At 43.7% G+C, this 15,122-nt stretch overlaps 1 protein-coding gene across 2 annotated transcripts in view; it reads left to right on the top strand.

Annotated features, from left to right (window-relative positions):
* The window catches only part of LOC100125515 (retinoic acid receptor beta), an 85,125-nt gene extending 70,038 nt beyond the window's left edge, over positions 1-15,087 (top strand). For both annotated transcript variants that reach the window (XM_020707234.3, XM_004074300.5), the window contains 5 exons: positions 1,321-1,481; positions 5,769-5,945; positions 9,627-9,831; positions 11,668-11,826; positions 12,136-15,087. In XM_020707234.3, the coding sequence (XP_020562893.1) occupies positions 1,321-1,481; positions 5,769-5,945; positions 9,627-9,831; positions 11,668-11,826; positions 12,136-12,386 (953 nt within the window). In that variant the 3' untranslated portion in view covers positions 12,387-15,087. The remainder of the gene's footprint in view (positions 1-1,320; positions 1,482-5,768; positions 5,946-9,626; positions 9,832-11,667; positions 11,827-12,135) is intronic.
* The last annotated feature ends 35 nt before the right edge of the window (positions 15,088-15,122 follow it).

The raw sequence follows: 15,122 nt of genomic DNA, 5'->3' as shown, positions 1-15,122 counted from the left end.
CCTGACTCTTGTGCTACATTCACACATGTTCTTGTTGTTAGCCTATGGTGTTGACACTTGGACTTAAGATGTGTGTGTGTGGAGGGGTATGTGCTAAACGTGCATTCTTCAAGTATAGCCTATGGTGTTCATAATGGACAAGTGGAAAGGGCCTCCTTTTTTTTGCTACTTTTTACTAGCGCATGACCACCACCTAAAGTTGGAAAAGGCTTGATACAAAATGTCCAAGAGGTGCAAATCTCGCGAATCTTGGTCCAGGCTTTTTCTGTCACAGCTCTGCTCCCGATATGTGAAAGACTTGGACTCATAATTCTGGCCGAGCACAAACTGCTATTATTAGTTTGTCCTTCATGATCAATTTTTAAACGGCCGGTACTCCCAAGGATGAAAAGGGACACCACCCATACGTCACTACCAAATCCGAGTCTCTGATTGGTCAAAGATCGACCTAATTTCAAGTTCTTACGTTGGACTTAAGTTGGAATTGATGACAGCCTTTGTTATGTTCAGTTCTCGGATGCTTCTCGTCTCACCCTACTGGTTATTTTGTCCTGTGGCATCCATCTACTGTGCTCATGCATCACAGCAAATCTGACCAGATCAGTGTTGCGGCTCTGGTCAGGAACATCGGATTATGATGGGGGTGTAAAACCGCCAAGTATCTTTTGGATGTTTGTTGAGGTTGTCAGTGATATCTTCCAGTGGTCCAATAGAGAGGATTGTGCAACATTTAAAAAAATTGTTTAAAAGGAGAAACAGATGAAAAGACCATTGACTGGTTTATTAAAAACATCATGGTAATGAAAAGTGCCTTTGACTCCTCCAGTGTTTGTGCCCCTCAGCATGGTTTCTGTGTTTGGCTGCAACATATTCACGCAAATAACATGTAAACAGAGAAGATGATTGTTTTTGCCAAAGTGGGGCAGAAAATGGGACTGTTGGGCTGTCACTCATGAGCAGACTCTCAGTTCTCTCAGCAGGACGCCCCCCCCCCCCACACACACACACACACTCCACCCCCCACCCCCCCACCCCTCTTCCTGTTATCATTTTTGTGTGTATGTGTGGGGGGGTGGGATGATTACGTTGTAATAATCTCCCGCTGAGACCCACTAAAGAGGACTGCTGCTCCTCTCAGGTTCCTGCAGCAGTTTGTTCCCCGTTTTAATGAAAGCCTCACCTACACTTGCACTGTCAGTACACTCTCCCAGGGCAGATGCTGGTGGAAGACACCTCCAGGTGATTGGGAATCACCTGGACGGCGCATTAATGTTTTGAGTTTTTAAACTGAGAGGGTTCCTCTTTTCTGTTCCCCTGCAGCTGTTCGAAATGACCGCAATAAGAAGAAGAAGGAGAGTCCGAAGCTGGAGCTTGCTGAGAGCTACGAGCTGTCGGCCGAGCAAGAGACCATCATCGAAAAGATCCGTAAGGCCCATCAAGAAACTTTCCCATCCCTCTGCCAGCTGGGCAAATACACCACGGTGAGGAAGCCTCTTGTTCCCCATGACGGCAGCCAGCCTTTGTTCTGTTCTCTCATCCCCCTCGTGAACGCCGATCCTTAGGCGCGTGCTGTTGACTAATCCTGCTCTGATTCTTTTATCATTACTCATTGACTGGACATCAATGATGGCAGAGTCCAGAGTCCTCCAGACTTCCAGCAACATTGGAGACCTTCTTTAAGCCAATCCAACCAGCACTTCAGTTAATCTGCTCTTTTGTCATTCATCTTTGAGGAGTGTTCTTACCATTGATTAGCAGCAGTCTTCCAGAGACCTCAGCACACCCTCATGGCTGAGTTTTTCCTCTGTGGGGTTCTTGAGGAAGTCTCGCTTCAGATCATAGCTCAGGTGATTGTTTGTATTGTTTCTGTAAGTTTACACAAAAATGGCCAATTTATAGTTGAAACAAGGTTCATTGTGTTGCATTGTGACCACAGAGTACATCCAAAGCTATTGACATTCCGGGCATGCGACGCAAGAATGTGCTAAACGTGCATTCTTCAGGTATAGCCCACGGTGTTCACTCTGGACAAGTGGGGAGGGGCTTCTTTTTCTTTTTCTATTTACTAGCACATGTCCACTACCTACAGTTGGACCAGGTGTAGAGTGATATCTCGAAGCAGTGCAAATCTTGCAATTCTGCCTCAGGCTTTTCCTTTCACAGCTCCGTTCCGATGTGAAAGACATGGTGTCATAGAATTCCAGTCTGACACAAACCGATGGATGTCCATTCGTCACTTCCAAATTCAAGTCCCTGCTTAGTCGAAGTTTGACCTGGTTTAACTTTCAACACGTGTTCAATGACTATGCGTTATGTACGTAGAGCCAGAAAACGGTAGCAAAAGCTTGTAAAGCTACGGGTGGATGCGAGAGTTTTGGATGCAGAAGAAATGCCTTTGTGTTTACATAGACTTAGCTTCAGCAATCCAATGCAATCATCAGATCCAGAAGAACCATCCTTTCACAATCCTGACGTTTGATCTTGTTTGTTTTGCTGACAGCGAGATCGTTCCTCTGAGTTTCAGGCAGACATCTGCACGTGCTAAAATCTGAGCTCTGTCAGAGGGACCTCCACCCCTCAAAGGACTTATGCACTATGCAAGACTTAACCACTTAGAGAACACGGGTCAGGGTTAGCCGGGCGTATGAAAGAGCGGTTGTGGTTCAGTCAGAGCTGACAAGGACAGACTCAGATCAGCAATGCTCATCCTGAAGCCTGAAGCTCACGTTCTCCACAGAAACATTAACCAAACCGAAGGACCTTAAAGTGTGAAGTTAGGATCTAAGAATCTGCTTTGGTGGGGCTGCAGATGAGACGGAGAATGCAGCTTTGACTGGCATGACGGCATGGAGCTGATTGTTTTTCACATGACACAAATATAGATTACAGTCGGCGGGAGAGAGCTGTGATTGACGGCAGAGGCGCACAATTCCTTTGTGCAGGAAGCGGCAGGAGGCGGAGGTGTTTTTGTTTTTTAATGATCCGGTGGTGCTGGTTTTAGAAACCTCATGGCCTCCATCAGTCATGTAAATGAGTGTTTACACAAAAATGAAGAGCTCCAGTAGCAGCTGTAATGCGCGCTAATGTCTCTCCTGTCGCAGCGACGCCTTCATTCAGCCGCTGACACCAAATTTCAGAGCAGAGATGCTAAGAGATGCAAAAGTGAAGCAAATTGGCATGCAGCGCGGCGTTGAGCTCTTTACTGCGCCCAGCTGTCGAAGCTGTGCCGTACATCTCCATCTTCATGAGCCCATCTGCAGAGCTGCTCCGCTCCGCCCTCACCACATTCTCAGCTCCTTTGAGATCCCTCTTGATTTTTCCAAATAAAGAGGCTGCACTGATGCCGAATCACAGCTGCAGGTAGAGGGGCCATGAAAATGAAGCACATTTATCACAGCAGCCGTGTTTACTGTCTGCTGGAGTGGCAGATAAAGCCCTAATCTGGATTAGCAGTAATTAATGTGGTCTCAGACTGTGACAATTTCCTCATTATTCCAGGAGATTGGATCCTAATGTGGCTTTTGAGTTTTTCCCTCCTTAGAAACTCCAGAGCAGCGCCCCTCCTCCACCCCCAGATTAAGTTGAGGCTCCAATTATGTGGTGAAATATTCAAATCCTAGTCATCAGTGATTTGGGAGTTCATTGCCAGTTTAGAAAGCAGTGTTAGTGAGGACGGGGGCTCAGCTCCTCCGTGAGTTAAGTGACAGCGATGGTGACAAACGAGCTGCTGCTGTCAGAGACAAAATAAGAGAGCATTAGCAGTCTGCTTCAGGCGGCGGCGCAGCACACAGACCCGCCGCCATAGTTGCTGCATTAGAGTTTGTCCGTCATCACTATCCATCAGCAGGGCCTGGGCTGCCTTTATAGCCCCCCCTGACACATACACATGCACTCGAGCCCCCTGGTGCACCCTTGGTTTTCACTACGCAGCCTCTGGTCTAATTTGTTTGGATAAATGTCCTCAAATGAAATTAGAATTCCCCGCCAACTTCCTTGTTTCCTTCCATTGAATTATGAGACTGCTGTAATCGACTGGGGTTGCGTATGTGTGTGCATGTGTGAGTGTAAGAAAAAACGGAGGCCAAAAATATGCAACTCTGAATTATGCCTTATTTCATCTTCTGTACTCCGTACATCTCTCTTGCTCATCAGCGCCCAAACAGGTGAAACAAGATGAGCAGCCATCATTTAGTCTATTTTAAAGCGTTTCAGTGGTCTTTTAATTACAATTATGCCATTTTTAGCCAACATTTTAAAAACTGTGGTTTTCTGGGAGATCTTTCATGCAGAGCAACAGGAGTTCATCAGAAATTCACGTCTGAGTTGTGGACGGGACTGCTGGCGGGGAAATAAGCCTCCACTGATATCCCATCATTCCTTTGTTTTTTGTTTTTTTAACTTGTCCTTTCCAGCAGCTGAGCAAACAGATGATTTGTGTTACACTTTTTCTACTTTTACAATAGGGATTATAAATCTTTTGACACAGTAGGTGTAGATTTCAATTAACCCCTTTTGTAATTTAGACTAAACTTTATTCATCTTACTTATACTTCTAACATTTTTGTGTTGGACCAGACGGAAAAGAAAAGGAGGGAAGAAGGGAGAGGGATTTTAGGGGAGGGGGGAGGATAGGAGGGTGATTATGGGGGGGGGGCAAAACCATGAAGCAGCATAAAGCGACAAGTGGCTGGATGTTTATAACCATTACGTGAGGTTTAGAAGTAATACAAATCTAGAGGGGGCGGGGCCTGTCCACACACACACTCAAATGTTATAAACATACCTGTTGGCTCCAAAAATGTTCACATACAAACATGTCAACATGTACACAACACAACTAATGTTCACACACGCATACTTGTGTTTTTGGACCAACACATGCGAAATATTTCATTCAGTCTCGCCAGATTGATCCACATTCCAGCTCAGACAACGAGACTTATATGGATCTATTTGTCTGAAAGTGGATGCATCAATATGAAGCAAAGTCCGCCTCTTTAAGTTGCTGCTTCATAACGAAGAGCTTTTTCAAACTGCATTTTTTAATCTGCTCCTGATTCACTACAATTTCTCATTTTTTAAATTGGCAAGTTGAATTATACATTTTTATATTTTATTCTAAATTGCAAAATGATTTTTTTTTAAATTCCAAGCCTGAACTGTATATTGAATTGTCAATTGAAAAATGCATTTTCAAATTGCAAATTGAATTGTCAATTGAGAATTGCACATTACTTCAAATTATGATGCAAAAAAGCTTCCATACATACACACCAATACACATAAACACATGTACACACATAAACATATAGATGTACACACATAGGCATACACATCTACACACATAAATATACACATGCAGACACTCAAACAGAAAGATCTCCACAGCAAAAATACACAGAGGTACACATAAGCCTACAGATCTACACACATGTACACACAGTCTTGTTGGACTCATTTGAGCCTGTTTTCACTTTCACGCTTTTGTGAAGCATGGGATTCAAACCAGTAACCAACACTGGCAGAAAGCTCAACCCCACACTTGGAGCATCATTTTCAGTACAGCCCCCCCCGTCTGACGTCCTCATTACTGAGGGCCAAGCCTCCTGACTCGCTCCACACATCACCGTGGAGCTGGCAGCTGTTCTAAAGCTCATGTGTCTGTGGGAGGTGTTTGCGACCGAGCAGATCATTAGCAGCCGTCTGCGCACTGGAGCCCCCCTCCCTCCCCATCTTATTATGCCCTGTCTGTGCGTTTATGTTTGCAGAACTCAAGCGCAGATCACCGGGTCAGACTGGACCTGGGCCTGTGGGACAAGTTCAGCGAGCTGGCCACCAAGTGCATTATCAAGATCGTGGAGTTTGCCAAACGTGTGCCTGGCTTCACGGCGCTGACCATCGCTGATCAGATCACGCTTCTGAAGGCCGCCTGCCTCGACATTCTGGTGCGTCTAATTAGTTCATCAGCCACACAGGAAAAGGGCTGAACACTGATTTTACGTCAGTTTCCCATTTGTGGCAGTCTGACTGAAGTACTCTCAAAATAAGGAGAAGTTGAGCCAATCAGTGCATTCAGAGGTCTGTGGATGCATAAAAAAGCTCATTTTAACTTTAAATCATATTGAAATGTCTGTCAGTGTCTAAAAACTTTTTATATGATATGATTAACTAATCTTATTTTGTGACATTTGATCAGTATTACAGATCTAAAAACAAAAATTTTCAAGAATTTATTTAGAACATTCAGCAAATTGAAAAAAAATCCAGATTTGCACGTTTTTCTTTTTTTTCTTTCTTTAACATTGAAACGTTAAGGTTTATTAACACCCCCTCCCCCCTCCCACGCTTGCTCTGCAACCCATCTTTTCACCCTCCCTCTAAAACACACAAAAAACTCTAACACATCATCCCAAACACAAAGAACCAAACACTCCGTACAAACAGAATTTTAGTTTTTCAAATGTTAGGTGAATCTGGTAATGTATCAATGTTAATAAGATTTGAGTCACATTTTTCTGTCTTCAAACCTCCATCTTGGGTTCCTGAATTTGAGCATAGTAGGAAACAAACAAATGGTGCAGTTCCACCAAAAACCACTAGAGGAAGATTCCAGGAAGGAGCAGTATCCTGTTGACTCATGTGTAACCCTTGTGCTATCCTAGGCACCCACTAGACAGTGCTCTGAACCTTTTTTCTTAAATGATTTGTGATCCTCACTGGTGTCCATGGATTACATGAAATTTTTCCACCTTTAACCACCTTTGTCATCTTAGGGATTACATGGTAATGTAAGGGTGGGGTCACCTAAGATAGCACAAGAATCCCCAAATCACACCAAGAAATAAACATATTCACTCTGGGTTAAAGAATCTTTTTGATGCAATTTTTTTAATGACATCTCTGATTGGATGAAACGTTTTAAATCAATAATTTTGAGTTTTTAAAACTCAAATTTGTACATTTTTAAAGAGTTTAATTAATTATTTTATTTATTTATTTCGGTTGCCTCGTTAATGGACCCAAAAGAGCTTCAAACTGTATTTGGTTCTGCCTAATTGCAATTTTTGGAACTTTGTTAAGGTGAGCAAAGCAAACCCATTCCACTTCAGACTTTATTTCATCCTTCGGAAACTAAAGTGTGACTTCAGGAATTATCCGTCCAGTGGATATTTGGCTGTGTCTTTCTCCAATTAATACATACGTGCAGGACAGGAGGGTCCATAATTTTATTAATGTTGTTACCCAGAAATAAAAAAAGGTAAAAAACTAAAATTTTCTCAGACTTAAAATGTAGCCGATATGGGACCATGTTGCTAAAAGTAAATAATCTTTAAAATAAATAGACACATTTTTGAGTGTCACATTGTTGATTTTTTCAATTCAATTTAAGTCAATCTTATTTATATAGCCCAATACAACAATAGTTGTCTCAGTGGGCTTCACACCGGTAATTGTAAAAAACGGTAATTGTATAATAAACATGAAATCATAAAGAACATGGAGACATACAACTCAATAGGTAGTGGCTAAGCTAAAATAAACAGACTAAACTAAACTGTAAACTGGACATCCCTGCCCTTAGACCCTCCTTCCCTGTAAGGAAAAACTCCTTAAAAAATGGATTCCTGGAAAAAACTCTACAACTACATGTTTGAATAGTCCAGCAGATGGGCTTGATCCAGATGTGTGGCTGGATGGCTGGGGGCACGAGACGAGCCAGAGATAGGGTCCACAAACAAGTGTAGGAGCAGGAGGAGAGACGAGCCTGAGACAAGGTCAACAGCCAAGTACAGGAGAACAGACGAGCCAACTGGAATCACTCCCAGGACTGGGATAGAAGGACAATGCATGAATCGCACTGCACCAAGCAGAGGCAGGGAGAATTGAATGATAAATAAATTATCAAGAAGAGAAGAGAAGTAGGTGAGGATAGAGGACAGAATCCCAGTGCACCATACTTTCCCCAGCTTCTGGTTAGGGTTAAGCTTACGGTTCAGGTCAGGGCTAGGCTTTTTTTTTTTTTTTTTGGGGGGGGGGGGGGGTGGTTTAGAGGAGAGTGTCGTCAGTGGTCTGTGGGTACGGCTGTGGATAGGTTTTGGTGTAGGCGGGATCTGGAGGTCCTTTGATAATATTTGTGTGGTTGCAATGGGATCAGATCATCCCTTGAAGTGTGTGTGTGGTGAAAGGGTCATGTCAGGTCAGGTTGTAGATGGGTTGAGATGCAGGCAGGATCTGGAGCTGCCTAATGGCAAATAATTGTTATTGTTAAGTTTAATTCAAAACATGTTAATACTAACTTAAATAGTATGTGATTACTAGCTAGCCTGGCAGTAAGCCATTTGTTGTAGTGTCAATTTCAAGTCTTTGTATGTTTGTGGCTTAAATGAACTAAAACCAGGTGGGGTTAAGGTTAGTGGCTAAATGTCCAACCAGTTTCATCCATGTGGTTGTGAACCAGGGAGGAAGACTCCTTTGTCAGAGTTCGCTCTGAGTGATGTTCTCATCAGCCGTGACACAGCAGAGCCCTGAACTCAGAGGCTGAAGGCCGGCTGTGATAGCGCTCCGGTTAGCTATCATCATCATCATCATCATCATCTGCTCATTGTGCACTTTTGCGGTGAAGGGCACAGATATGGAGGCTGGAGCTTGGAGAGAGCGCGTCAAAGGCAGATCAAACAGTGTGTTTGTGCGTGTGTGTGAGCGCAGGCCTGGCCAGCCGGGAGGAGTGGCTGCCAGAGAGCATGTTTTATTCTGTTTCATGTTGCAGACACGCCTGCCACTCACTGTCAGAGCAGCACGCTCAGACTGCTTCAAAGGCTGTCACACAATCAGACGCTTCATTAGCTGCACAAAACACATGCATGCTTTTGGACATACACATTTTACAAATATCCACACACATGAACAAACACATAGAACACACATGCCTACCTGACACACACACACCCACATGCACACACCTGACAGACCCCCGAGCTGGTTCTGTTGTGGAAGGTCGCCATATTTTATATTTTGTTTCTGCAGTATTTTCATGGCTTGAATAGCAGCTTCACTGCATCAGATCAGAGCTGCGCTCATGCACCTGCCATACTCACCTTTCCACCTGTCAGTGCCCACTGAAAGACTCCGCTCACATTTGAACAGGTCAGAACTGTACGATTTGGATTGGTCTTTCTTCCAGGTGTGCTAGACTCACTAATTTCCGGGAGAAAACAGTATAAATCCTGGATTTTGTGTCACTGCTGTAAATTGGATGGTTCTGACCCAAACAGAGCTATTGAAAATACACAGGCAATTTTCCCTTTTTTTCATGGGATCAGCGCTGTTTCTGCAGTCTGACATTTGTTTCAATGACGTTTGAACTGCTGTCCTCTCCACATGGGACTTCAGATCTGAAAGAAGCTGTGTGATGAGAACTGTGAGAGGATTCCACAGACGGGTTTAATTGAGGCTGAACAGAGTGGCTGGATCATAAAACGCTCACTTTTGCTTTGATGGCCTCTAGATCTGCTTTATATTTCTTAATTTTCCAGGATTTTGCTCCATAAACACAGAGTACGCTGTAACGCAATTTACTGTCAACTTCCTGTAAATCCGACCCAACCAACGTTCCATGTCTCTGGCAGATCCTCCGCATCTGTACGAGGTACACCCCCGACCAGGACACCATGACCTTTTCCGACGGACTCACCCTTAACCGCACACAGATGCACAACGCCGGCTTCGGCCCACTGACCGACCTGGTTTTCACTTTCGCCAACCAGCTGCTACCCATGGAGATGGACGACACAGAGACAGGCCTCCTCAGCGCCATCTGTCTCATCTCGGGAGGTAGAAAATTTGGTGGGGTACAGAAAGAAAAAGGGAGAACTTAGAAGGTGTGAACGGTTCTTTACATACAGCCGTGCAGATGTTGGTCATCCGAGTTTCAAAAATCTCCACCTTTGAAGACTTTTTTTATCAGAGCTGATGGCTGGAGATAAACCCAAATGCACAAATCCTAAATGCATTAGAAGAACTGAACTGAAGAACTAAAAAAACAAAAAGAAAAAGATGCAGGAGAAAGGGGACACACAGGAGTGACAGCCAGAAAATCTGAGACTATTAAAAATTCAGGAAACACGAAACAGCTGTGGCAACTACCTGAAACCATATAGTTGATGGCCGTGCGATCAGTAACGGACCTTACAGAACACATAAGTTTAGGAAGTGTTTTTTTGGCTACTCAGTGACCCATATATAAAATAGCATTAAACAAAGCAGCTACAATTTAATAAATGAATGTTTTTATCCCTAGAGCAGCTTGAACCCATGAACCTGCAGAACTGACAAATAAACCTCATCCCACATGTCTAAGTGCATTTTCATTTTGGTGCTGCCGGGAAGAATCCGCCTGACGAAAGATGTTTGCAGCCTGATTTCATCATATATGTAGTATTATTCCAGGTTTAAAGGCAGACATTCAGGTGTGTGGTGTCAGGCAAACCCCCACCTTCAGAGGTCTCTGACTCATCCTCATTCGTTGCAGTGAGCAAATATTGTTTTTAAAGTGGAGCTGTAGCTAGCTCTGGGATGAATGTGGGGTCAGCCTCCTGTGGGCATGAAAGCTGATGCAGGAAAACACAAAGTTTCCCCAATTTTCTCAAATGCACAGGCCCCTTCCGCAGAGGAGACGCGTCTTTGATCCTGTACTGCCCCCTGCTGGCATATCAGTGATTTCAACGGGCAGTTAGGGCTTTCACACACTTTTGCCTCTAAAGTCAGTTTATCTCTGAGTCCAACTTCTAGAAAATACCCTGAAATGTTACCTGGCCTTGATCCACCATAAAGGACAACATAGGCACATGCCCAGGGCCCCTGAACAGCAAAGGCCCCACAACAAGCAAGCTATATAACATGTTAGGAGATGCACAAAATATAATATGCACCAAACCAGTTTCATGCAAATTACTAACCGATTGAGTATTTTGCACAATCTTTTTCTTTTGTTTGCTTTTTACACAATTTTCCCCTCTTCTGCATCTGCCCTACACTCTTCTACATCTTTGCCCTCTGAAAACAGCTGATGAGAGATTTCCTGTCCACTTGCAATGACTTTATTGTCCATCACCAGTGCAGATACATGCTAACCAGCTGTTAAGTGTTAGCTGCAAAAAACAGAGTGCATGTCCAGAGTAAATTATGTCAAACCATCTTCAAACTCTGCAGACAGTCTCCCTTGCAGCTATTTTAACAACAATCCATAAACAGAGCTATTTGCATCTGTTTTTATTTGTAATATTCATCTTTTTTAACCTCTTATTAAATACATGTAATCTCTTAATTTTGCAGTGCATGGGATTTTTTTTTCCATAAATCAGGTTCTCTGTTGTGCAATTTACAATTTTGCACTAAAGACCAAACTATTTATTTTGGCCTTAAATCTGAATTGTTTTCTTGATTTTTTTTCCAGAAAGATTTTTTAATTGGTTATTCATAAATAGTGTTGTTTACTTTTATCTAAATTATTTTACTTTTAAAGTTGAAGAAATAATGCGTGTGAGTAAGGCCCTCTGAGTCTGAGCCTGATTGTCACTTCAACACTTTGCTTCACTTGTGAAATAAATGAAAATTCTATGTTTGTTTGTGACGTGACCTTAGGTCAGGCTTTGCGTGTTTGTGTTCCAGACCGTCAAGACCTGGAGGAACCCTCCAAGGTGGACCAGCTTCAGGAGCCGTTGCTAGAAGCGCTGAAGATCTACGTCAGGAAGCGGCGACCAAGCAAACCACACATGTTCCCCAAAACTCTGATGAAGATCACTGACCTACGCAGCATCAGTGCAAAAGGTGAGAAGTGTGTGAAGGAAAGTATAAATCCTCTTGAGGGATTGGAGGAAAGCTGTGATGAATAGGAAATTAGTTTTTGGAGGTCAGGATTAGATAAACAGAAGATGGCTGAGTCACACATCTTCAGCAGTGAAGAAATCCTGAGAAGCTAGTAAAGCAGGAGTCATCAAAAGGGACCAAAGAGTTCATATTGACACACAGGTGAAAAAGCTCCACACACCCTTAAAAACCCACTGTTTCCCCAGCATGATGTCCTTGAGCCCCGGGTTATGCTGATGAGTCAGCAATGCTGGTTTTGTGGTCTTGCAGGAGCAGAACGTGTCATCTCTCTGAAGATGGAGATTCCAGGCTCTATGCCCCCCCTCATCCAGGAGATGCTGGAGAACTCGGATGGTCAGGATGGCCAGAGCAGCAGCAACACTTCCACCAAGGCCGGGGCAACCCCCAGCAGTAAAGACAGCCCCCCTAAGGCCCCTGCTGCACCAGAGTCACCAGAGTCCTTGGGTAATGAGGGGGGTGCAGCAACATCATCCACCGACGAACCCCTAAGGGGGAACTAACAACAAAAAAAAAACACTGTACCCTCCCAACTCCTCGAAGGCGGACTAGAAATTATGGGATTTTCTTTTATAATCTGTGGATTGTTCGGGAGGATAAGCCCTGAGTGGATCTTTCTGGACTGAATTTACAGGACAAGGGGGTGAGGCCCTTAAAAAACACATCAGAGATTAAGCTCATCCGGTTTCTATGTAAATTGTAACCTGCATGAGGTCATCCACTGTACATACCATAAGGAGCTTCTTCTGCTCCTTTGATGCATTCATAGTGCTGTTTTACAGTCCTCAAGGTCAGGCAGGCATCAAGACTAAAAACAGGCTGCAAACAGGCTGATCAGTCTGAAGACAGGTTAACTTCCTGGCCGACAAGCTGAAAACTGGTTCATAACAGTCCAAATAACAGGCTGATGGCAGCCTGACAGTCTAAACCAGGCTGGTGTTAGTATAAAGACAGGCTGAAAACATGTTTACAGCAATCTAGCAGCCTGGAAAACATGTTTAAAACAGTCAGAAAACAGGCTGACAGCCTGAAAATTGGCTAAAAGTGTGGTTAATTTTAGACAGACGGGCAGGAAACAAAACTGTTTGCAGACTTAAAGCTGGTTGATCATAGTTTAATTCCCCATAAAGTCTGAAAAAAGACTGATTACAAGCTTATGACTAGCTCACAGTGTCAATGAGGCTGGTAACAGACAGAAGCAGAAGGTGAAGAACAGTTCAAAAAACAGGCTGTTAAGTGTCTGATGGTCTAAAAAAGGGCTGAAAACAGTCCCGCAGGTGCTCTTTTGAATGTTGTTACTCACAGACACCATGAAGGTAACATTTTTTATTTTCTTATTTTTAAAGCTCCTTTGTGTCTTTGAACATAGACTCGTTTACATTCCTTCATGCCTCCAGTCGGTTTCTTCAAAAGGGGGTGGGGGGCAGGAATGGTCTTTGTTGCACTCATCCAACTGCACCCTCCCAATAGACACTAGTAAAACTACTGACAGTTGATTTTTTTTGGGGGGGGAGATGAAAGGAGACATTCTACATTCAAAAAATAATTTAAAAACATTTGAAGATTTTTTTTTTTTATATCAAAAAATATTTAAAATATATATAATTAAATTTTTGCTTTGGATCAGAAAATTGGAAAATTTCACAAACTAAGGAGTAAGACCTTCATCCCTACGTCCACCAGGGTCTTTACAATCTTCAGTCTGACTCTGTTTCAGCCTTATGACCTCCCCCATCACCAACCAACCACACCAACGCAGATTCCAGTAGGGGGGGTAGCGTTAGGAGGACACAGCAGCCTGGCATGACCCCCACCCTGAGGTCAGGCAGGGTTTCGATGCTTCTCATTGCACATCTTTTCATGATTCCCTGCTTTCCCTCCATCCCCTGTCAAGGGGGCGGGGACTCAGAGGTGCACAGGAGCAATCAGCTGGCTGCAGCACTTATGTACGCATGCTGTGCTGCAATAAACTCGAATGTGTGTCGATTTAAAGAACCGCCTCCTGTGAGCTGAGTCAGGAACCGACTGAAGGAACAAAGCCTCCGGAAGAAGTTCCTGCAGAGAACAGGGGTCCAGCATCAGCGTGTGGCGTCTGCTGCAGCTAAAACAAGAAACCCCATACTGCCATCTAGAGTTTGGGGGAGAAACTGACACAGGGAGCATGTGGAGCAGAATTATCAACAGAACACGTGCTTCGCTCCAGATTATGGCTCCTAGAGCTCATCTCCATGTGCATTCACTTATAGAACGCAGGTCACTGGGAGCATGACCCATTTAGAATGATTGGAAAAGTGTCTGTTTCCGGCGGAGCGAGCCACCGTTATGCTAATATTTGCAAACTTTAACCCTTGTGCTATCTTAGATGACGACCACCCTTACATTGACATGTTCTCCCTACCATGACAAAGGTGGATAAAGGTGGAAAGATTTCATGTAATCCATGGACACCAGTGAAGATCACAAATCATTGAAGAATAAAGGTTCAGAGCACTGTCTAGTGGGTCTAGATGACCCAACTACCAACGTTAAAGTGCAGTCTTCAGAACTTGCATCTGCTTTGTCAGAGATATCGAAAGTCGTTGCTTCTCTGTTGTTCCTGAATTCTGTGCTAAATCTATTTTAGATTTCCCTTTTGCAACATTTCTGAAAAATAGTGTTACGGTTGTTAGTGAACTGTATTTACCGAACTTCTGATCATGAGATGCGACTTTAAATGGTGCCTGATCTCAGTTTCTGGACATTTTTTCATCAGAGGCAGATGCTGCTAACAAACACCACCTCAAGCTAGTGCCCTTTTGTTTAATTTAACCAGTGGGGGGGGCCCCACGTTGGATGATACAAAAGAAAACTGTTGTTACAAATTCTAGAAGGGAGAACGCGTTGAAACCACGTGACCATGAATGTAAGAGTTGCTCTGAGCCTGCAGGAACAGCAGGGGGCAGCGCCACCACGGTCAGGTGTTCCCAGAGAACATTAGTGTCTTTAGACTCCGCCTCCACCACCTCAGCAGTCAAATGCAGTGTTGTACAGTTGTGTAAATGAGACATCTGGAGGAGGGCTGCTGAGCATTTATCACATCAGCTCCTCCATGGACTCCGTTTGTGTTTCAAAAATGTCTGTTTGTATCCTAACATTTGCTTTTTATGGTCATGTACTCTTTAACATGAGCTGTCCTCTTAAAGTAATAAAGTATATTTATTTTAACTGAGCTAGTTACTGACCACGCCCACTCTGAAGGA

Source organism: Oryzias latipes, chromosome 11 (assembly GCF_053564925.1).
Source record: "Oryzias latipes strain Hd-rR chromosome 11, Olatipes_Hd-rR_3.1".
In the NCBI taxonomy this organism is placed as follows: Eukaryota; Metazoa; Chordata; class Actinopteri; order Beloniformes; family Adrianichthyidae; genus Oryzias; species Oryzias latipes.
Note: the sequence above shows the minus strand (reverse complement) of the source record. Positions and strands in the feature narration are given on the sequence as shown.